This window comes from Scyliorhinus canicula, chromosome 16, assembly GCF_902713615.1.
Source record: "Scyliorhinus canicula chromosome 16, sScyCan1.1, whole genome shotgun sequence".
NCBI lineage: Eukaryota > Metazoa > Chordata > Chondrichthyes > Carcharhiniformes > Scyliorhinidae > Scyliorhinus > Scyliorhinus canicula.
Genome location: NC_052161.1, coordinates 76,862,871 through 76,887,895, shown reverse-complemented (window position 1 = coordinate 76,887,895; position 25,025 = coordinate 76,862,871). Strand labels below are relative to the sequence as shown.

The 25,025-nt window shown below is 47.5% G+C and overlaps 1 protein-coding gene across 2 annotated transcripts in view; it reads left to right on the top strand.

The window, feature by feature from the left end:
• Positions 1 to 25,025, top strand: part of dnajc12 (DnaJ (Hsp40) homolog, subfamily C, member 12) — a 45,588-nt gene that overhangs the window by 10,048 nt on the left and 10,515 nt on the right. For both annotated transcript variants that reach the window (XM_038773227.1, XM_038773228.1), the window contains exons 2-3: positions 5,327 to 5,405; positions 22,569 to 22,708. In XM_038773227.1, the coding sequence (XP_038629155.1) occupies positions 5,327 to 5,405; positions 22,569 to 22,708 (219 nt within the window). The remainder of the gene's footprint in view (positions 1 to 5,326; positions 5,406 to 22,568; positions 22,709 to 25,025) is intronic.

Below are 25,025 nucleotides of genomic sequence, written 5' to 3'. Positions count from 1 at the left end.
AATTTAGCGTGGTCAATCCGCCTAACCTGCACATCTTTGGGTTGTGGGGGTGAAACCCACGCAAACACGGGGAGAATGTGCAAACTCCACACGGACAGTGACCCAGAGCCATGATTGAACCTGGGATCTCGGCACCGTGAGGCAGCGGGCTAACTACTGTGCCACCGTGCTGCCCTTGTTGCTCGATCTGTTTTAATTTTATCCCATTTAGCACGGTGTTAGTGACACACAACATGATGGAGGGTATCCTCAATGTGAAGACGGGACTTTGTCTCCACAAGGACTGTGCGGTGTCACTTCTACCACTGTCTCCATGGGTTTGGTAGGGTGGGAGAGTGGGCCTTGGTAGGGTGCTCTTTCAGAGGATCAGTGTCGGATCGATGGGCAGAATGGCCTAATTCTGTAGGAGTTCAATCATTCTAGGATAGTGCATGATCCCAGGTTGGGGCTGATGTTGCCAGATCGTGGGGCATATTGACAACGGCAAGCTGAAGAAGGGCAGTAATCTAAAGGTCCAGGAGGAGTAGTGTCTGCAGATTGTGGCTGAGTGTATTACCCTCAGTAAAGATGTGTTTTCACTTGATCAGGGCCCCGGTGCAATTGCAGGTAGTCCAAGACTATAACCCAGTATCCTTCAAACTTTTTTTTGTGCGGCCCAAGTTTGCAGAATGGCCGACTATCGCGACCCAAGCCATATTCACACAATATTCTCCATAATTACTGTTAAAATGTCACACTCCTTGTTGCCACTTCTGCATTATTGATTGTAAATTTGTAAATTAAGCTGCTGTCTCACCTTAAAAGACACCTCCACCCTGACACATTGCTCAAGGGTGTAACTCAGGATTATTTTATTTCTTCACACCCATTGTTAGCATTTGGAAAATTGCGTGCAAGCGCAGGAAAGATTAACAGGCTCAGTATTGCATAGTTTTAACAACGTTATGTTCACACATTCAAAACCTAACACGACCTCGGACAGGAAATTAAACTCAAAACTTCAACTTCAGAAACAGGAGCCCCAATGTTGAACGAAAAACATGGTTGGCTGGAATGTCACTGGATGCCGTCAGCCCCCTTTCCCAGGTAATTATGTAATAGAATGAAAGCATGCTAACAAAAAACAATGCTGGGCACAGCTCAGCTGATCAATATGCAAAACGTGCAGACACGTCCATTCCATATACCTGCAACATTTTATCGACTTCTGTATACATGAGTGTAGTTTATTCGCCAGCTAATCCCAATTTTGTCGAACAAGCCACGATAAAGGTAGATGCAAAAGTCCTTGCTGGAGAGGAATCGATTCAGCTGATGGGAGTCCATATAGCTACAAGGCAGTGACTGATGCTTGTGGATGGGTATCTGGGAAGAGGGGGTGGATAGTGGCGGGGGACGTGGTGAAAAAAGAAGCATCCTTGAAGGATAAGAGCCCTGGTGGGGAGAGACAACTTGGGAGTGGATATAGGGGCTTGTAGGGCTGGAGGAGGCTGTATGTCCAGCTAAATTGAGAGAATGATAAAAGACGCACACGGTTTGTAAGTGACGCACAGAACTCCAGAAATAATACCACACTGAACTCAAGAAATTATACAGATCCTGATGCTGAACACAGTAGTAGGATATGCCGCCCAGAGAGAATTTTACAGGTATCTGAGTGCAAACTGTCCAACTACACTCTGGCCCAAAGAGGCAAGGAAGTCCCCGGCACCAGCTTCTACATCAGCCTCGCACGGTCATACACTGTAACGCAGTGAGAATTTAGAACATAGAACAGTACAGCACAGAACAGGCCCTTCGGCCCTCGATGTGCCGAGCAATGATCACCCTACTCAAACCCACGTATCCACCCTATACCCGTAACCCAAACAACCCCCCACCCTTAACCTTACTTTTTAGGACACTACGGGCAATTTATCATGGCCAATCCACCTAACCCGCACATCTTTGGACTGTGGGAGGAAACCGGAGCACCCGGAGGAAACCCATGCACACACGGGGAGGACGTGCAGACTCCGCACAGACAGTGACCCAGCCGGGAACCGAACCGAAGCATTTATGCTAACCACCATGTTACCGTGCTGCCCCGAATTTACCTAGAAAGAAAACGAGAAACATGGTCAGGCGATATTTGGGGATCAATATGGTGACCATTTGACGACCCATTCTACACCATTCGGTGACCCACTTTGAAAAGCACTGCTCTAACCCCAGCTGCGCTGTACCTTGAAGTTTATGGGCTCTGTGTGATGTGTCACCATTTTTCAAACCACTGACCCCAATGATCTGATAGACAGGGAGACACCAGACAAGTTCAAATATCTTAAAGTCAGTTCCTCCTCTATATCAACTAAACCAATCGTTGCATTTAGTTCAACAGGTCAGCGTTGTCATATTGCAAATCAAAAATCTTCAAAGACCTGATACTGTGTTTAATGAGCAGTTCTGAAGAATCACTGCTGTATGTGTGGAAAGCCGAAGGGCAGTTGTTGCCATGGCGACCATATTACATCAATACATGCTACATGGCACTAACGTCCTGAATGCAAAACAGACTAAGAAAAAGAAGGAATAAATACACAAAAGGAAATGCCGATTCCTCACGTCAGATAGGTTTGCTAATTATTTTTCAGACAACATTGGTAACAAACGTTTATCCTTATTGTTATAATTCATAACGGGGATCAAAGAAATGACTCCAGTTCTAAATTCATACTTTGCTTCTGTCTTCACACAGGAACACATGAATAATGTACTGGAAATTCTGGGAAACACAAATTTTAGTGAGGAGCTGAAGGAGATTAGTATCAGTAAAAAATGGTTTTGGAGAAATTAATGGGATTGAAGGCGGATAAATCTCCAGGGCCCGATAATCTGCATCCCAGAATACTTAAGGAAGTGGCCCTAGAAATTGTAGATTCATTGATGATCATTTTCCAAAATTCTTTGTACTCTGGTATGGTTCCAACAGACTGGAGGGTAGTGAATGTAATCCCGCTTTCAAAAATGGAGGTAGAGAGAAAATAGGGTACTATAGACCAGTGAGCGTAACGTCGGTAGTAGGGAAGTTGCTGGAGTCCATTATCAAGGATTTCATAGCACAGGATTTGGAAAGGAGTGGTGTAATCAGACAAAGTCAGCATGGATTTACGAAAAGAAAATCGTACTCGACAAATCTGCTAGAATTCTTTTGAAGATTTAACGAGAGTTGACCAGGGAGAACGTGGATGTGGTTTATTTAGACTTTCAGAAGGCTCTCGACAAGGTCTCACGTAGCAGATTAATATGTAAAGTTGAAGCGCATGGGACTATGGGTAGTGTCTTGAGATGGATAGAAAGCTGGTTAGCAGACTGGAAACAAAACATTGGAATAAATGGGTCTTTTTCTGATTGGCAGCAGTGACTAGTGGGGACTGTAGACATCTGTGCTAGGACCCCAACTGTTCCATTATATATTAATGATTTTGTCGAGGGAATGATTTGGTCGAGGGAGCTAATTGTACTATCTACAAATTTGCAGATCATAGAATCATCGCATTTGCAGTCTTGAAGGAGGCCATTTGGCCCATCGCGTCTGTACCGGCCCTTGGAAAGAGCACCCCACATCCCCACATGGCCACCCTATCCCTGTAACCCCACCTCACTTCTTTTTTTTTGGACAGTAAGGCTAATCCACCTAACCTGCACATCTTTGGACTGTGGGAGGAAACCGGAGCACCCGGAGGAAACCCACGCAGACACGGGGAGAATGTGCAGACTCTGCTGTGCAGACTCTGCACAGACAGTGACCCAAGCCGGGAATCAAACCTGGGACCTTGGAGCTGTGAAGCAACTGTGCTAACCACTGTGCTACCATGCTGCTGTGATAGAAAGTTGAGTGGGAGATGATCTGTGAGGAGGATGCAGAGATGCTTCACTTGGATTTGGACAGGCTGAGTGAATGGGCACATGCATGTCAGATGCAGTATAATGTGGATAAATGTGAGGTTATCCACTTTGGTAGCAAAAATAGGAAGGCAGATTATTATTGGAATGGGTGTAAATTGGGAGTGGTGGAAACACGGCGAGACCTTGGTGTTCTCATGCATCAGTCGCTGAAAGTAAGCGTGTTGGTACAGCAGGCAGCGAAGAAGGCAAATGGTATGTTGGCCTTCATAGCGAGCGGATTTGAGTACTGGAATAGAGATGTTTTCCTCCAATTGTGTAGGGCATTGGTGAGGCCACACCTAGAGTAGTGATGAACCATCAATCTAACGCGAGACGAGTTGCTGTTCAAAAGTTAGGCTTTAATAAGCTAGAAGTTAGCCCTGCGATCGACTACAGTAAATGGACGACCGCTGGGCATTCTGGGTATTTATACCTCGCTCTGGAGGCGGGGTTAACTCAGCCTCTCAACCAATTGGGGAGCCGTCACATGACTGGTCTCAACCAATCAGTCGAGAGGCACATGACCGACCAGGGCCATGGTAAGCCAGTATTCTGCACCAATGGCAGACAGCTATGAAAATCATACCACCACAAGTAGTCTGTGCAGTTTTGGTGTCCTTATCTGAGGAAGGATGTTCTTATTATGGAGGGAATGCAGCAAAGGTTTACCAGGCTGATTCCTCGGATGGCGGGGCTGCCATATGAGGAGAGACTAAATCGGTTAGGATTACATTAATTGGAGTTCTGAACAGTGAGAGGGGATCTCATAGAAATTAAAATCTGACAGGATTAGACAGGGTAGTTTCAGCAAGAATGTTCCCGATGGTGGGGGAGCCCAGAATTGGGGGTCATAGTTTGAGGATAAGGGGTAAACCTTTTAAGACTGAGGTGAGGAGAAATTTCTTCACCCAGAGAGTGGTGAATCTGTGGAATTCGCTGCCATAGAAAGTAGTTGAGGCCAAAACGCTGCGTAATTTCAAGAAGGAATTAGATATGGCTCTTGGAGCTCAAGGGATCTAGGGATATGGTGGGAAGAGGGATCAGGGTATTGAACTTGATGATCAGCCATGATCATAATGCATGGCGGAGCAGGCTCAAAGGGTCTCCTTCTGCTTCTAGTTTCTATGTAACTCCCACAAGACGGACGGGGACAACCTGATTAATTTCCATGTGAGCTGAGGGGTGGAGGTCTGTCAGCGGGCTAGTTAACTCAGTGCCATAAAGCTGGCCCAGGTAGGAGCTGAGCTGCAGAGTAGGCCCAACTGGGAACGGGTTTGTCACTTGTAAATACTTTACTTTTGGTAATAAACCATTTGTTTTAACTCTCCTTTCCGGACTCCTCTGTGACTACTAAACTTATACTCCAAGTTATTTCATGATTTAACTTTTGTTTTGCCAGACTGAGCAGATCGTCGCAGAGTTTAAAGCCAAGGCACTGAGTTGCCATCCTGACAAACATCCGCACAATCCGAAAGCAGGTAGGTGTGAATTCTGAATGAAATGTGTCTTGTAAACAGCTGCAGTTCGCTCCTGCCTTGGTAATGCTGCGGCAAAATTGTTCCCCTGGCTGGCAATCCGCTAATTTTGATGTCACATTTCAGAACTGGGAACAGTCGAGGATCAGGTGTCCGGGGGAGAGGGGGTTGGCGTTCAGGGATGGGGAGGGTGCCCGGACCTTGGAGGTGAAATGGATATCAGAAAGTGGTGGCAGGGAATGGGGAAGGGAGAGAGGAATCCCTACTTTTACGTTGGGGGCCCGTTCACATGGGCTCTGCCGTTCTTTATTGGGGGGGGGGGGGGGGGGCGGGGGGGGTGGGAGATGGAGCAAGATGTGGGGTCACAGACTGGGGACGCTGTCATACTCGGCTGTATCACTCCGCAGCTCCTATGGTCATTTCTAGGTAATGGTGGATATCTGTGGGACGTCCATGGGTCTGGGACGTCCATGGGTCCAATACTCACTGAACCCATTCCCCACCACCAAATGTCACAGCTCATGACCCAACTCCAGCTCAACCTTCCCACCGTGGGACAACAATGGGAGGCAGATTGAGCTGCTGGTGGGAAAGTGTTTAATGGTGAGTTTTTACAGATTGTGTCCCCTTCCTCCGATGCCCATCAACTGCACCATGTCAGGCGGAGGGGAATCACCAGGTTCCACCGCCTCCTGTGTGAGTGGCGCTGTGATGGGCCCCATCACCTCCATCTCCCCCAGGATGCTCATTTTGCCCGTGGGCTGGCGGGCCAACTGCAGTGAGCTTCAGAGGTCTCGGGAGGTCCGTCCTCATTTGAACCAAAGTGTCGATGACCTCAGCCTTTCTTTCTTGATTCTCCAGCTTTGCATCTCCCTCTTCCCCACCCTCGATTCTTCCTTTTCCCCAGCCACGAATCTCCCTCTTCCTCAGCCACGAGTTTCCCCCTGTTTGCTAACTGTTTGCTGACTGTGCTCACAGGCACCATTCTCTGTAGGTTTACAGATAATCTTTTGAATAAGGCACATGTGATGATAAAAATATACTTGGGGGAAGATTTTAACCCTTGGAAATATGTAGGACGGCATGGTAGCATAGTGGTTAGCACTGTTGCTTCGCAGCTCTAGGGTCCCAGGTTCGATTCCCGGCTTGGGTCACTGTCTGTGCGGAGTCTGCACGTTCTCTCCGTGCCTGCGTGGGTTTCTTCCGGGTGCTCCGGTTTCCTCCCACAAGTTCCGAAAGACGTGCTATTAGGTAATTTGGACATCCTGAATTCTCCCTCTGTATGCCCGAACAGGCGCCGGAGTGTGGCGGCTAGGGGCTTTTCACAGTAACTTCATTGCAGTGTTAATGTAAGCCTACTTGTGACAATAAAGATTATTATCATTATTATAACTCCTGTAGCTCAGGTTCCATTGCCGAAATTTTCTAGGGACCTGCTTTGAGCTATACAGCAGGATTTGGTGGAAAAATGTAAAATGAAAGTCTCAAAGAGACACCGGCTCATTTTTAGAATCATAGTAAAGTTACAGCACAGAAGGAGGCCATTTGGCCCATCTTGTCCGTGCCAGCCCGAGGCCACGTCTATGCCTCGTGACAAAGGGCAAGCTCTTCAGACAATTACATAAAGAGGTATGACAGATTGTCGTGAGGTGCGTGTACGAAAACTAATCCATGTCATTGCTGCTTGAGTCATGGAGTCTTGAGTGTTTTGTTTTATTCTGGAACTTACCCAGTCTGCATTTTTATTAAGCATCGACACGATAGTTCTAATTTTTCATGAACGCAATTTTTTTTCTTGGTCTCATAATGAGCTTAAATAGGATGGAAAAATAGTTCAGCGAAACATCATCCCATCAGGACTAAACACTTTAGGGGCAGCTGATGCCCTGGAATGGTATGGTTAAATAAATATGTAGCCAGCTCAGTGATGGAAATAACTTTCCATTGCTATGGGTAACATGCAAATTTCTATTTCTCGCTGGCTTTGATGAAACAGTAGAACCCGGATGATTTTATTCCTGTCACAGAGATGTTTCCTTGTTCAGGTTCATCCTTTTAATACAAAACAAAATCGTCTGAATGATAAAATGTTGTTGGACCAAGTGAACCCAGTCGCAGATAATATAACAGCATTGTGAGTGGGAAACAAATAAAGAGCCGTCTTATTGCCTTAAGATACTGTTCAGTTAAATTTGTGTGAATCTTTTATGAACACAACAGAAATATTATTCACATTGCACACGGCTTGTTAAACAACATGTACAGCTGGAGTTGCCAAATATCCTGCTGAGTAAGCTGTGGTGATTTAACTTTTCAATTAGTGGCAGGAAAGTTCCCTCCTGATAGAATGGAGCAGCTGAATGTCACTAGGTTCACTGATTAATGTCAACTTGCTTTGGTGGCAGCAAACGTACCTCAGAGTCAAGAGATTGTGGTTTCCAGTTCCATTGAATCCGGAGAGAGAATCAGCGGGCCTTGGGGACTTTTCCCCGCGAGGCCACAATTTAATAGGTTTCTGGACCAGCTGCCCAGACATCAAGGAGCCATTTTGAATGGCTGCCGAATACAGCTACCCCCATTTTGGGCCCGTGCCCCGCCCCCCGCTTTCTGGATCCTTCCAAACCTTATTGAGTCTCCCCCCCCCCCCCCCCCCCCCCCCCCCCGCCCCTCCCTAATTGGCAAGACCCCCTAGGATCCAATCCTTTACAGTGCCAACCTGGCACCAGGGCATCTTGGCACAACCAGCCTGGCAGTGCCAAAGTACCCAGGTGCCGGGGGCTGCAAAGGTACTGTCCCTGACCACCTGGTGGTCTCTAATGGCCTGCAAGGTCCTCCGAGATGCCATCACGCCTAGTCCATGTTTGTGGAAACCAGTGTTAAACGGCACCCTGGAGAGGGCAAGATCCAGATCTGGCTGGGTGGTGCAAGTTGGGTGACTCACGGCCGGCCCGGCGTGATGCCCGATTTGGGGCTCTCGTAGTGTTCACCCGTCATGCCGAGACCTGGTCCGGGCACAGCGCAGTGGCTGAACATGCCCCGGAGTCCAGCTTATCCTTCCAATTATCTCCTTTGTTCTTAAGGGGATGAAGATGAGGCCCACACCAGGGGAATCAACCATTCAAAAAGTGATGAGATTTAGGTATCTCGTTAGTTCAGTGGTTGATAGACGATAGAACATAGAACATAGAACAGTACAGCACAGAACAGGCCCTTCAGCCCTCGATGTTGTGCCGAGCAATGATCACCCTACTTAAACCCACGTAACCCGTATACCCGTAACCCAACAATCCCCCCATTAACCTTACACTACGGGCAATTTAGCATGGCCAATCCACCTAACCCGCACATCTTTGGACTGTGGGAGGAAACCGGAGCACCCGGAGGAAACCCACGCACACACGGGGAGGACGTGCAGACTCCACACAGACAGTGACCCAGCCGGAAATCGAACCTGGGACCCTGGAGCTGTGAAGCATTGATGCTAACCACCATGCTACCGTGATGTAAAAAGAAATCACAGTCTTACAAATGGAGGAAGAATTAGGAGTTAAATCATAAAATAAGGGCCTTGGGGTTGCTCTGGTGTTTCCTTTTAACCGAGCTTGGTTTGATAACAGCGTTATATTTACATTCACAAAGTTAAGGAAATTTATCTGATTATTCCTTGATCCCTGGTAAACCAAGGGTTAAATGGTTTTAAAGCAATACTCACGTTGGTGAGGTATTTTTTAAATTAACTTTATGCAGATTGGCTTAATATAGGGCAAGTTGCATGGGCTAATTATGGTCCACATATCAAACACCAACTAATCGTTCCTGTAGCAAGTTTGTCCTTGTCATTTTTGGCATATATTGAGATCTGTTTTACAGTAATTGTGTCACACTGCTGTTTGTTTGACACGTGCGTCTAATGTTTCTGCTAAAATATTAGTTTAGCACTAATACCATTGAAATCGCACCATGAGCAAGATTTATAAATGCGTTTTTATTTAAAACAGCACTAGATTTGTCAGGCATCAAAAGGAAAACACTGGAAATCTGCTAGAAATGTTAGAAAATCGTCAGCAACTGAAGGAGAACGTTTTACACTTCATCCATTGCTCAAAATAATCTTCTGCCTGTTCAGATTCTTGTTTTGGTCTCTCAGAAGTTTTAAAATTGCTGTCAGGTCTGAAGGACAATTGCAGGAGGTTTCACTTTGGGCTGGATGCAAGCGTCATTGGCCAAGGGCTTGATTCTCCCAAAATAATTAAGTTAATCTGTGGCAGATTTTTCAGGAAGTTTCCTGCCGGCTATGCTGGTGAGTTCCCCACTGCCATGCAATGACACTTAGTCACTTTTTTGGGCCCTGGGGAGTTTTCACGAGTTTAGGCCACACTAAGAATTTTTATTAGCACTGGGGAGCTGAACTCAGAGATCGGGCCGCCATTTTGAAAGGGTGCCTGATCTCTAAGTGAGCTTGCGGGTCCCCCACACCGCTCACCATGGGCAGCGTCTCCCCCCCCCCCCCAAACACATGGACACTACCCCACATCCCCTAAGTGAGAACACCCTCTATGGGGTCCCTGAGGGGTCCTCTCTCTTTAGGCTCCCCCAAGCCCCCTTGCAGAACTCCCTTCCTTCTAGGACCCCCACCCATCACCCACCCAACCTCCCGGAGACCCTTAGTTACCTGCCCTGCAATTCCCCACCCGTCAAATCCACCCTAATTTTATGTTCAATTCTTCTTATAATTGATTGCATTCCATTAGCCTTCTTAATTGCCTGCTGTACCTGCAAAGGGGGAGGGGGGTAGATAGTTGTGTATAGTAAGAGGCAACTTGATTGAAGCATATAAGATCCTGAGGGGTCTGGACAGGGCGGATGTGGAGAAGATATTTTTATTTTATTCGTTCATGGGACATGGGCAAGCCTAGACTGTCCAATCTTTCCTCATAAGACAACTCACCCATTCCAGGCATTAGTCTGGTAAATCTTCTCTGAACTGCTTCCAATGCATTTACATCCTTTTTTATATAAGGAGACCAGTACTCCAGATGTGGTCTCACCAACACCCTGTACAACTGAAGATAGCCTCCCTACCTTTGTAATCAATTCCCCTCACACAAAATGATAACATTCTTTCAGCTTTCCTAATTACTTGCTGTATCTGTAGACTAACTTTTTGTGATTAATGCACTAGGGCACCCAGATCACTTGATTCTCAGACCTCCGCAATCTCTCTCCATTTAGATACGAACATACGAAATCAGAGCAGAAGTAGGCCATTTAGCCCCTCGCGCCTGCTCTGCCATTCGATTAGATCACAGCTGATCTGTTTGCATTTCAAGTTCCACGTTTCCACCTACCTCGATAACCTTTGACTCCCTTGCCTAACAAGAATCTATTTACCTCCACCTTAAAAATATTCCGCCTCCACCGCCTTCTGAGGCAGAAAGTTCCAAAGTCGCACAAACATCTGAGAGAAAAAGAATCTTGGGCTGGATTCTCCGTTTGGGAGACTAAGTCCCCACCCCGGCGTGAAAACGGTGGTGTTTTATGCCGGGAAAACTGCCGCAAAATGGCCACCGATTTCCCTGCTTCATGGTGGGGAGGGGGCTAGCAGCCAGGCAGCATAGAGCATTGCCGGGTCCGTGGCCATGCATGCGCACGGCGGCGGCCGAGCCATGCTTCATGACGGATGCAGCCTGCGGACCCGGCCCGCAAAAATATTCCCCCCGCGGCCGGCTCATGCGTCCTGGACCGCCCCGAGCCCCGAGTGCCCCGAGCCCTGAATTATGCCCCCTCTGCCCTCAGATCGGCCCTCCCCCCAACTGTGGCGGCACTGGACTGAGTCCACAGCCGCCACGCTGAGTTCCCGATGGATGAGACCGCATGTGTCGCATGCCATCGGGAACTCGGAGCATCGTGGGGTGGGCCTCAGGAAATGGTCTGAGGCCGCGGATCCGGCGCGCAGCGTACTCCTAGAGTACACCACTTTTCAGGGGGAGGAACATCGTGAAAGTGGCACCGTCCCGATTTTGGCGTCATTGGGGATTCTCCGCCCTGTCGCCAAACGCGATTTCGGAATCGGGGATCAGAGAATCCAGCCCCTTATCTCTATCCTAAAAGGGCAACCCCTAATTTTAAAACCCCCTAAATTTTTAATTTTAAGATGGGGGTCTCATTAATCCTGTATAACTGAGGCATAGCAGCCTTACTTTTATGTTTAATTCGTCTTATAAAGTGTTGCATTCCATTAGCCTTCTCAATTACTTGCTGTGCCTACAAGAGGAGGAGGGGGCGGTAGATAGTTGTGTAGTGGTATTGTTCCTGAATATGTGACTAGACTAGTAATCTAGAGGCCCAACCAAATGTTCTGGGGACATGAGTCCCAATCCCACCATGGTAGTTGGTGGGGCATTTAAATTCAATAAATTTGGAATTATAAAGCTAGTCTCAGTAATGGTGGCCCTGGAACTATCACCGATTGTGGTAAACACCAAACTGGTTCACTAATGTCCTTCAGAGAAAATAAATCTGCCATCCTTACCTGGTCTGGCCTATATTCGACTCCAGACCGGCAGAGGTTGGCGCTGCCAGGTTGCTACCTGTGTAAGGGGACAATGCTGGGGTGGACTCTCTGGGGAGCCCTACTGGGGGCGGGGTTTGCATTATGTATGTTGCCGGGGAAGGTGGTGGTGGGGAGATGGAAGACCCTGGTGCTGATGCCTATGGGGGGGGGGGGGGGGGGGCTGGGGAGAGATGGGTGATGGGTGGCTGGGGCGTTTTCCTCCAGGGTACCATGTTTAAAGGACACCCCGATCTCTGTGGAGTGGCCTTGCAGGATCCATCTGGCCCCATCCCGCCACAAAGCACGCCCACTGATTTTTGTTCTCAAGATCTGGACTCAATACTTGGCTGTCCTACACACAAGGTATCAGTCACAGCCTGACACTGAAAAATATTGGAAAATTTCACCCTCTTTTGTTTTTTTACTCTTCCTGCCAAAGTGACCAACTTCACATTTTCCCACTTTATTCACCAAATGTTTGCCCATTTATTCAACCCATCTGTATCTGTTTGCAAATTTTGCATGTCGCCTTCACAATATGCTTTCCTACCTATCTTTGTGTCATGAGCAAATTTCACTGCCATGCCTTCGCTCCCCTCAGCTGAGCCATTGATATGAATTGTTGAGACCCCTGTGGGACTCCACTTGTTGTTCTGCACATCAGTCAAAGACCTCTTTGTACATATTCTCTGTTTACTGCCAGTCAACCAATTTTCTATCCAGGTTAATATGTTACCCCCTTAAAACCTTATCAAATGCCCTCTGGAAAGCCAAGTCTACAGGCTCCCTTTCATTCACAGCACATGTTACTCCTTCAAAGAACGGCAATAAATTGGTTAAATATGATTTCCCTTTCGTAAAACCATGCTGACTCTTCCCGATTACTTTGCGTTTTTCTAAGTGCTCAGCTATAAGCTATATTTCTAAGTGCGACCTTCACAAAAGGAAACAAAGTCCCCTAGCGAGCGAGTTTAACCGTGAGTTTCCCATCAGACCCAGTGCAGAGAAACAGTTGGCTAATCCACGCTACTCGTGTTGAATAAGGGACCTAAACAGGGAACGCGTGGCCGAGGCCGCAGATATCCCTGTTTCTACACTTCGTACTCCACCCCCCCCCCGCGCCTGTGCACCGAGCTCTGAGATCCCGGACAGGTCCCTATTCGGCGCCTGGAACGACCCCGTGGCGTAGACGGTCAGGGCGATCGTCACCTTGACGGCTACCGGGAGCGGGTATCCTTCCCCTTTCTCCCCTGGTGCCTGGTGTGCCATGATCTGGCAGATGTGTTGCACTGCCTCCCTGCTCAGCCGGAGTCTTCGATGGCATGCCCTGTCTGGCAGGTCCTTGAACGACCGGCGCTACCGGTACAGGTGGGGCCTTGTGCAGCGCCTCCTCCTCCTCGGCCTGTTGGGCGGCTGGCTCTCCATCCTGGGTGGCTGCCTTCTGTTCTCAGGGGCACACTCCGCTGCTGCATTCTCCGCTGCTGCAGCTTCCTCCCCCTCGAGCAGCTCCAGCTCGTACAGCTGCAGTGCATCCCCCAGGGCTGCAGCAGGAAGGCTCGCATTGCTAATTGAATGCCAATATCCATTGTCTGCAAGGGGTGAAAGTCCGACATGTTAGCATGGTGCCCAACCAGGTCCAATGGGCTTCATGGTGCCCTGGGTTGGCACTGCGCACCCTGCTCCCACATGCGCACGGCCGACCCTGCACCCCTGGCCCAATCAGTGACGGGCACCGCGGGAGCCTATGGCCCTGGTGCCTGTTCTGCTGCCAGGGGTACTGTCGGCTTCTGCTGCCCTTGCCAGCGGTACGATCCGCGGCCCCCGTCCGGCACCCTTGTAGGGACTACTGTGGGCATTGCCTTTGGGTAGGCCACATGATGCCCTGCTTGAAGGTGAGGGCTGGTGTGGGGGCACCCATATGGCCGGTGTCACTCTGCAAAACCAGGGGCCAAGGTGGGTGGACAGTGCGGTGCGCAGCAAGATGGCTGCCTAGTGGGCCGCGGCAATGGCAGTCCGTGCCAGGACACCGCCCCAGTCCAATGGGGGGTGGGAGGGGCACCCCGGCCACAAGGCCCACCCCGGCCACAAGGCCCATTTCCCCAAGGCCCATTTCCCCGTCACCCTGTCACCCCCCCCCCCCACCCCAGTCAGCCTGGCCAGTGTCCGGCCTGGCAGCCCAAGGTCGTGTCTCTCTATGTCCTACCTCCTCTCTCTCCCTCATCAGTCACAATGCCAGTTTCACGATTTTTTAAAGCACAAGTGAATCTCGCCGTTGGAAATGGGCAACGCAGAATTGTGATATGGCATGAAATCGGCGCCCGCCACGATTTTGGCGCCGGAATCATTTCTCCGCCCAATCGCGATTCCGGCATCGGTTGACAGAGAATTCTTCCCGGGGTATCACATTTAAGATGGGGATAAGAAGGAACATCTACAATCAGACTGTCGTTACTCTGTACGGCTGGTTTGTGATGTGGAATGAGGCCAACAAAGTGGGTTCATTTCATGAAAGCCCTGCCTGCTCAACCTTGCTCCTCACATGAGATCGGTGATCCTCAGGTTAAACCACCACCAGTCAGCTCTCCCCGTCAATGGGGAAAGCAGTCTATGGCAGGGGTGGGCAAACTACGGCCCGCGGGCCGCATGCGGCCCGCCAAAGGTATTTCTGCGGCCCACCAAGTCATTAAAAAAAAAAAAAAAAAAATTTTTTTTAAAATTTTTTTTTTTTTTTTTTTAATTTTTTTTTAAAGGTTAATGGGTGGGGGGGCTGTTGGGTTACTTACTGGTATAGGGTGGATACGTTGACTTGAGTAGGGTGATCATTGCTTGGCACAACGTCGAGGGCCGAAGGGCCTGTTCTGTGCTGTACTGTTCTATGTTCTATATGAGGCGCCCAGAATCATAACCGGGTGAAGTAATTATTTTACTTAATATACTATGCGGCCCTTTGTGAATTGTGAATTTCTGAATGCGGCCCTTGCACGGAAAAGTTTGCCCACCCCTGGTCTATGGTCATCTGGGATTATGGCGACTGTAGTTTTTACTCTTTCACAGAGAGGAAGTTGGGTCATTGACTATATTAAAGGTTGAGGTGGATGGATTTTCTATTGACAAGGGTTGTGGGGACAGATAGGAAAGTGGAGTTAAGGCTACTATCAAATCAGCCATGATTTTATTGAATGGCGGAGCAAGCTCAATGGGCCGAATGGCCTACTCCTGCTCCTTTTTCTTAAGATCTTACGACTGTCAGTGCACTTCATGCCTTTTTTCCTTGAGTTACTCCCATAGACATGGCTGACTGACTCTCTGTCTCAAGCCATGTGTCACATTCTGAAGTAACAATTTCACGATTCACGCTCCCTGACATTTCCTGACCCATGATTGTGCCACCTTGCAGTAACCTCTGTTAAAATCCGCACTCTCAGGAATCCTGTTCGCAATGCTGTTTACTCCAGTTTGTTGACCTGAAATGATGATGAAATGGTCACGTTTCCTCTCCTGTTTGTTTTAGTATACATGGAAATTTCCGTCACTCGATAACCCTCAGTAAAATTAATCATCATTCTTTTATTTGAGGACAGCTTCTTTCATTCGTAGAACTTGACGTTTGCCATGAACAACAACGGACTGTTAGAATTTATGTATTCCTGATAACAGCTGGAATTCTGCGGAGGAGGTTTACCTTTATCTACATTCTTTAAATCAAATATTTGACTGCCTGTTAGGCCGAACTGATCTTTGCAACAATGTCCATTTTGAAACCGAGTGGGTGGGAGAGGAAAGGCAGAATTCCACATGTATGGAATTGAGTCAGTTCGATGCAAGCTAAGAGGCGTTGCTTTCTTAAGCTTATCAAAAAGATATATGGGCATTATAGGTAAAGTCTTGGTATCTGTTTACATTTTTGCCAAAATTCTGCGTCCGGATTTGTAATGGAAATTCTCTATGTAAACATGTCATGGTATAATTACACATTCCTACCAGTGAAAACACTGCATCACCTCAGTTTTGCACTTCCCAGCTCTCCAGCCTTAACTCCAACTCTAGTTCTTTGCTTCTCAAATGTCCTATGCTTGGCTGTTCAACGATAAAATCAAAGTAATAAGGACAGAATGCACAGTGCTAAAATGGAAGCTGAATTACTCCTGCTTATGCTGATCCAATGATCTCCAGCTGCAACTGCACTTCACCAGAAGACTGCACAGTCTCGAATGCCAAAATGTTGAAATTTAGCCAGGAATGGTTAGGGATTAAGGGGAAAAAAACACCGTCTTAAAGGTTTGTTCATTGATGAAATCTACCATGGTTAAGTGTAGTCTTGTATACACTTAACAAAGTAGAAATTTAAGCTACACATCTCGTGTGCGAAACAAAATATTTATTGTGTCCATTGATTATAATTGAGAGTTTGAAATCTTCTTGTCGTTACAAATCAAATTTTCCCCGTAAAACCCCTGCCTGCAGAAGACTTTGAGAGATATAATTAAACTTAGTAGCTAACAAACAAATTGAACTTTAAAAATACAGTAATGATTTCTTGCTCAAAGCAAACAGCTTGCGCGAACTTAAGAGTTAGAATAGAAATATGGAAATATGAAATATGGATAGCGAGTAGTTAGATAAATGATATAGAGTGATCCCAAAATGGAAAATGGCTGCCTGGACCTCCATATTTAAGGAAACTGTTATCAATCTGACTCCATCTGTTCCTACCCTTGTAATGTGCTGATTGACTTGGATGAGTCTCAAATGCATTTGATTGGGTGGTTAGTTGTCAATCATCAATGTGCAACATAGATATGACTATGTTGCATCTTTGGGTGTTTTCTGTGTGTTGGAAAGTAACTTACACTTATTATTAGGTCTGGTATTTGCTGACTGCTCTGCTATTCACATTTTGAACAATGGTAAATTCATGTTAACTATGGTGCTCATTTTGACCTTCAGTAGAACTGTTTCATTTGCTTCCAGTTCGACTGAAAATGTTTAAAATCCATGCTTTTATTATACCAAGCTATACGCTTTTGTAATCTGAGATTGTGTTTGCAGTCTTATGATGGGATCCATTTTAAAAATGAATTTTGAACTGGGCTTTAGTATTTACATCAGAATGGCTAAATCAATGATCCTTTTACCTATCAGAAATAGCTGGTTTTGTTCATTCATGGTTGGGAAGGCCTTGCATCAAGAATACTCCACCAAGCTGCCTGACTCCAACATAAAATGAATGTTGTTCCAGAAAACCTGGGTTGATGCCCAGTAGCAAACAAATTTATCTTTTAGAAGTGGTAACACAGGACGGTACAACTGTTTATTTCCTACTATAAGCATCACGAGGCGCGGTGCAGTGATTGGGCCAATGGGGGACATTGTGGAGAGAAACCCCCAAAGGGGAAAAGCACTGAAACAAAAACAGAAAATGCTGGGAAATCTAGGGGGCAGCAGGGTAGCATGGTGGTTAGCATAAATGCTTCACAGCTCCAGGGTCCCAGGTTCGATTCCCGGCTGGGTCACTGTCTGTGTGGAGTCTGCACGTCCTCCCCCTGTGTGCGTGGGTTCCTCCGGGTGCTCCGGTTTCCTCCCACAGTCCAAAGATGTGCGGGTTAGGTGGATTGGCCATGCTAAATTGCCCGTAGTGTCCTAATAAAAGTAAGGTTAAGGGGGGGTTGTTGGGTTATGGGTATAGGGTGGATACGTGGGTTTGAGTAGGGTGATCATGGCTCGGCACAACATCGAGGGCCGAAGGGCCTGTTCTGTGCTGTACTGTTCTATGTTCTATCTCAGCAGGTCTGGCAGCATCCGTGCAGAGAGAAAATCGAGTTAATGTTTCGAGTGTGTATGACCCTTCTTTGGAGCCGAGTACTGAGGTGGTAACAGGTCACATTTAGGGTGCGGTAAGACCTTCTAATGTGACGTTCCCTGGAGCTCACTGAGGAGCTCAAGTGTTCAGACAGAATGTGACGGCACCAAGGCAGGATATTTGTCCCATCAGATTTGCAGGGACAGTATGGATTCAGTGAGAAAGCTCCACCACCTCCTAAAGAGTGACCCACAGCCCAAATCAAGTCAACACAGCCATTGGAGGCAGAAATTTGTTGGGGGCTGCAGAATGTAATGCCTTTGCCCACGCCTGCACCTCCTCTGCAGTTCCCCAACTCCCTGAGAATCTCTGTTATTGCGGGTAATGTGTCCGGGGAACTCTTGCCAGTTCAGAGCTGCCACAAGGACCACCAGGACATGTTGAAGGGCCATAGCACCTCCGAGTGAAGGAGGAGATCATTGACCAGTTAGGGGCAGAATGCCATCCCCCCAAAGGCAAGACATGTTAGGACCTGAGAGCGCCTTTCGAGTTAGGGCATGTTCTCCTAAGGCAGTGAACACTGCGGTCAATAGGAATGTTCACAATTAAGATGGTTAAGTTTTTGTGAGTTAAGAGTATTGAGGGAAAGACCAGCCGTGAGTTTGGCGAACATTGGAGCAGGGTCAAAAGGCTGAATGTTTGTTTCTTTTTTAAAAATTCATTTGCGGAATGTGGGTGTTATTGGCTATCCCAGAATTTATTGCCCCATCCCTAATTGCCCTTGAGAAGGTGGTGAGCCGGGTTCTTGAACCGCTGGAGTCCATGTGACGTCGGGAAAGAGTTCCATGATTTTGAACCAGCAACAGTGAAGGAAAAACGATATAGTTCCAAGTCAGGACAGTGAGTAACTTAGAAGGGAACTTCAAGATAGTGGGGTTCCCATGTATCTGCTACCCATGTAGATCAATGTTTTTCAAACTTTTTTGCGCAGGACCCACTTTAGCCAGCCGGCCGACCTTCGTGACCCACGACGGCCGACCTTTGCAACTTGTGCTAGGCGACCTTCACGACACATGCCGCGCTTTCGCTTAAATTTAATGTGAAAGGAGAGCCTGCTTGGTCCTCACAATCTCACTCCAATCAGGTTCACAGGAGGAGATGGCAATGTTCATATCAGGTGCAGACTTCAGCCGGTTCCTTTGTCCCATCTTCATCTTTGTGAAAACGGAAAATCTATCCATATCGGTCTTTGTGAAGGGCAATAGCAACAAAATGCTTGTTTTACTCAGTACTGGATACTCCTGGGAGATGCCACTCCAGAATGCTGATAGCCTCATGGGTTTTTGGTGTGTTTTTATTGTGACATCACAGGTACAGATACAACAGTGTAGACTTTTAAATTGAAGTCAGCTGTACGTTAATACCTGACTTTGGTGTCTCAACCTCAAAAGGGATTCTTCACCCACCAACTCTCTTTCACAATCTGAAACTTCTCTCATTTTCCAGTATTTCCCTGTCCCTTGCATCCCCCTTTTTTTATTTTAGCTGTTACATTTTTGATTCATGGATCCATTGGTCATCCCATTTTAAGGCAAGAAGCCTGTACCTTTAATTGAAACAGAAAGATCCGGAAGGCTGTGCTGGTTTAAACTGGTGATTGCTGACTGGCCGAATTCAGTGATGATTTGGTTTGATTGATTGGCTGGTTGCCGAAATGGATGTGCTCTGCCCGGTAACAGGTGGTGATTGGATATTATTCCACTGGAAGGGTCTCGAGGTTCCAGTTTTCTTTCTGTTTTGGTTCTGCCAGCCCAATTAAGAGATCGTACTAATTCACGCCAAAAAAAACCCAGCTACTTTGTTCCAAAAGGTCACGGTGAGGGATTACTCTCCTTCCGCTAAGTCTGGGCGCTGTTCTCTTGAACTGCAGAGGCCTGAAGTCAAACCAGGAGCTGAAAACAAGGTTTGATGTAAAATCTCTCCAGAAAGATAGAGGCCTGAATCCAAACCTCAAGCTGAAGGCCCAGTTGTATGAGACATAAAATATCTCTCCAGAAAGCCTGCGGCCTGTGAGCACTGCATTTTCTAAACTACAAGGACCCTGAATGAATGACTCTACAAAGAAGACCATTACCGGCTGAAAACTGAGACTAGTCTGAAAGCTTGCTGTGAAGCAATTACGCTAAAGAACCATGTCTGAAGCAAAAACTTATCTTTTGACCTTTATTCTTATTATTTCTTACCCCTTTCCACCCCTCTGTGTTTGTCTGTCTTGTATGCATGGATAGATGATGGGACAGTTACAATGGGAAGTAGATGTTAGCTTGTCGCTAACATGTTATACTTACTGCATATTTCATGAAGGTCCTTTTTATAAATAAACAGTAATCGTGTTTACATTTACAAACCTGGTGACTGTTGGCCAAAGACTTTGCATATGAGTTTGGGTGGATGGGGTTCATTTTCTTCCTTTTAAGTTTGGCAGTGTCCACCTCCCATACCTCCCTCTCCCAAGCATGGGTCATCCTCCTGATTGCCCATGCCTCCTTGTGGACGTTACTGGCCGGGTCTAAATTCAAGCCTACATTCAGACTCCCTTTGATGGCCTGTGAGACCTTTTAGGACATTCACTGGAACAGCCTTATCGTATCCCACGCCAGTTAAAACTGCTGCCTTAATTTCATCTAGGGTTCCCCCAGCTATGGCTTGGGGTTCGGGCAAGGCCGAGCGTATTGCTGGACTTAACCACATTAAGATGAGCTTGACCTCCTCCACATCGTCTAGCCCGTTTAAGACCCTGTGTTGACTTGTATTTTCAAAGTGGGGTTTTGATCCCCTGTTGGTTGGAAAACCCCTATTGTATTGCCGATGTCTGCGAGCATATGGGGTTACATATGCAACGTGGCATTCTGTCCATCTCGCTGGCTGATGGTGAGTGGATTTATTGGGGTGGGGACATTTTATGGGGCTGCTGTTGGTTTGATTGCTTGGAATGGAGGAGGGGGTCCCCACTCATTATCAGGATCAGCATGTTCACAGGCTTCCTCTGCCCCTGAATTACCATCCCTGGATTCTGCTGTGAATATGCACATTATCCCTCTTTTTATGAATAGTTGCGATTTTAGATTTTCAATCTCACCCAGGCTTTAAAAATGATCTGTAGCCATGGGCTCTATTCTCTTTCCCTGCCTTGTGCAGGTCTTTCACTGCAGCTTGCAGGTGAAGTTCTCTTTTGAATTCTATCTTTTCTAGTGCTGCATCCTGATCCTGGATCGCGCACTTTTGATAACCCTTCTCACACTGAGCCTGAAACTGGCTCATAAGCTGGCTGGGTTCCTTTCCTCTCTCACTCCTACTTTGTTTTCCAGCTTCTCTATACGTACTGTATCGTCACCTAGTTCTTGTTTGATTTTTAAAATCTCCGTCTCCCGCAGAGCTGCTCTAAACAACTCACGATCGCAATCGCCTTACATATCATGGAAGCCTGTGTGCCCATGTCTTAATGGACATGGTTCCAACAAACTCGGCCTTCGGATCCCAGATCCCATATTGGAGTGTTACCCCCACTCCACCCATTTGGGCCACTTGAGGGTTTCCTCCCATTCAGCATGGCGGGCCAAGTTTAACTGTCTCACTAGGGTTCATCAAGGGCATGTGTGAATCAGCCGGGGTAGGGATCCGGCTTGCACTCAATTCCCTCCCACAGAGTGTCACCCTTGACTATCCTATGTCTAGCTACGTAGTTTGTTCATCTCGTGTTACAGGCACTTAGTTTGTGACCCAAATTACTGGTTAGATATCTGTATTCTCATCCGCCCACTTGAATTCTGTGTCACGTGGGTGCTTGAGATTACAAGGTTGGTGGGTTTCAATTCGGAGCAATTGGATAACTGCTTATCGAAGACCACACAGAGGGACACCAGTGTTGTCTCTAAACCCGCAGACACTTCAACCCGTGATTTACCCAGGTGCCCTTAGTTGCGAGATGAACAAAGGACTCCACAAATTTATTATTAAACACAGTAAAACAGTCACCCCGCCCTTAAATTAACCCAAACAATAGTAGTAATCCCAAGACTATTAATATTACCTGTGCTGATGAACTCTGTCGAGCTGCGGGTTCGATTCTCTGAATCTCGATTTCCTCAGGTCCTTCGTCCGTGAAGGTGGGTCTCGCACGCTGCTTCCTTCTGTCTCTGGTCGATCGTCCAATCTTCTCTGCTACCTCTGTGAGTCTTCAGTGGGCAGGGTCCTGGTGGTCGATCTTTGTACCCTTCTTATCGTCTTGCCAGAAATTACTCTGGCCCTCAGCCATTGAGGTCTCGGGGTGGGGGTTACAATACCCAATGGTGTTGCTAATAGTAATTCTTCAAGACACCAGGAACCTGATCCCAGGGGTCCATTCCTAAATGTATTGTTCGCATGTAACCTTACTCCATGCATGGTAACTGGGTGCCAGAAAGTCTAACTTTGTCTGAGCAAAACCATCGATCCATATCAATAGGACTGATTGTCTACTGATGGGTGATTGACAGGGCAGGTCCTGACATGTCCTGGCGGCTTGTCTGTGTTCAGTGTATTCGAACTTATCAGGCTTGCCTGTGGTTCTGTCTGCGATTTGATTCAAAATGTCCAATTCTTATTTTAAAGTGTCCGATTTTATTGGGCCTAAAATATAGGCCACTATCCATTTTACCACAGGTAATTGACACCTCAATTAATAGTACAGGTAAAATGGTTTAGTTGTTTTGTCAGTCAGCAGAGAATGCATGTTGTGTACAAATTTGTGTTACATACTCTGTTTCCTCTGCAGTAGAAGAATTTCAGAAGCTGCAGCAAGCTAAGGAGACCTTAACCAATGAAGAGCACCGTTTCCGCTATGATCACTGGCGCCGCAGTGGGATTGCGATTCCGTTTCAACAGTGGGAGGCTCTGGGCAACACTGTCAAAATGGTAAGTAGTTTCTGGGTACAAGCACTGATCTTTCATTTGGAATACATGTTGGTCGAAAAATTGAATTGCGTTGGGCCCATTTTACAGGTCCATTATGGGCAGCTAAGGAGCCAATAGGCCGTGTGTGGCTGTGCTCATCCCATGCTGGAAGTATACGGCCTGCTACAGTAATAAAAGTGTCCTTAGGCATCCAATAACTAGACCTTTAACTTTTATATTGAATAACTGATGAGAACTTCCCTTTATCCTCTTGTCTTTTATTCTTTATGGGATGTGGACGTCACTGGCAAGGCCAGCATTTGTTACCCATCCCTTTGAACCGAGTGGCTTGCTTGGCCATTTGACAGGGTAGTTAAGAGTCAACTACATTGCTGTGGGTCTGGAGTCACATGTTGGCCAGACTGGGTAAGGATGGAAGATTTCCTTCACTGAAGGACATTAGTGAACTAGTTTTGTTTTGACAACAATCGATGATAGCTTCACGGGCCAAGATTTAGCGGGATTTGTGTCGGAGGGATTTCAGCTTGGGATTTTCCCGGGTCCCCCTCCCTCCACTACTCGGATGCCTCGATTAGGGGTTTACCCAGGAACGTGTGAACCTCATTTGCATACATTATAATATACTTAGTGGGCTTGATGCCGCTATATCTTCCCACCCAGACGGCTTGACCTCACAATGGCACGAATCACTACTAGATTGCAAAAATGAAAATCTGTTGTGATGCCCTCGTACAAACGAGATATGGCGCTCGACTCGCAGATCGCCAGTTCCAACGCGCCACCGCACCGACCTCCTCAGAAGACAAACACGGGACACAACCGACAGAGTACCCTTCGTTGTCCAGTACTGCACTGGAGCGGAGAAACTACGACATCTTCGCAGCCTTCAACACATCATTGACGAAGATGAACATCTTGTCAAGGCAATCCCCACACCCCCACTACTAGCCTTCAAACAATCGCGCAACCTCAAACAAACCATTGTTTGCAGAAAACTACTCTGCCTTCAGGAGAGCAGTGACCACGACACCACACAACCCTGCCATGGCAATTTCTGCAAGATGTGCCAGATCATTGACATGGGTACCACCATTAAATGTGAGAACACCACCCACCAGGTACACGGTACATACTCATGCGACTCGGCCAACATTGTCTACCTCATACCCTATAGGAAAGGATGTCCTGAGGCGTGGTACATTGGCAAGACCATGCAGATGCTGCTACAATGGATGAATGGATATCGCGAGACAATCGCCAGGCAGGAATGTTCCTTTCCAGTCAGGGAACACTTCAGCAGCCAAGGGCATTCAGTCTCTGATCTTCTTTTTTTTTAAATCATTTTTATTGAATTTTTCAAAATACAAACATTTTAACCCCCCCTACATTTACATTTAAATTATAACAAAACAAAGTCAAACCCCCCTACTTAACAAGAAAAAGAAAAAGAATCCCCCCCCCCCTACCCACGCGTCCCCCCCCCCCCCCCCCCCCCCCCGCCGGCGAACCGACAGTCAGACCAACTTATCATTTCTAGCAGCGTCCTCGGGCAGGCCTTGCCCGTGCCACCGCCGCTACCGTACTTCCTTCGTCGTTTTCCCCCCCCCCCCCCCCCCCCCCCCCCCCCCCCCCTCCCCTCCCCTCCCGGGTTGCTGCTGTCATGGCCTCAGTTTCTATCTCTGATCCAAGAGGTCTAGGAAGGGTTGCCATCGCCTGGAAAACCCCTGCACCGACCCTCTCAGGGCGAATTTGATCCTTTCCAATTGGATGAAGTTTGCCATGTCGTTTAACCAGGTGTTAACACTCGGAGGCCTTTCGTCCCTCCACTGAATCAGGATCCTCCTCCGAGCCACCAAGGACGCAAAGGCTAATATTCCAGCCTCCCTCGCCTCCTGTACCCCCGGTTCCACCCCAACCCCGAAGATCGCAAGTCCCCATCCTGGCTTGACCCTGGACCCCACCACTCTCGACACCGTCCCTGCCACCCCCTTCCAGAACTCCTCCAGTGCCGGACATGCCCAAAACATATGTGCATGATTCGCAGGGCTTCCCGAACATCTAATACACCTGTCTTCACCCCCGAAAAACCGACTCATCCTTGTCCCCGTCATGTGGGCTCTATGCAGTACCTTAAATTGAATGAGACTTAGTCGCGCACATGACGACGACGAGTTAACCCTCTCCAGGGCGTCTGCCCATGTCCCGTCCTCTATCTGTTCCCCCAGCTCTAACTCCCACTTATCTTTCAGCTCCTCTACTGGTACCTCCTCCACCTCCTGCATAATCTTATAGATGTCCGAGATCTTCCCCTCCCCGA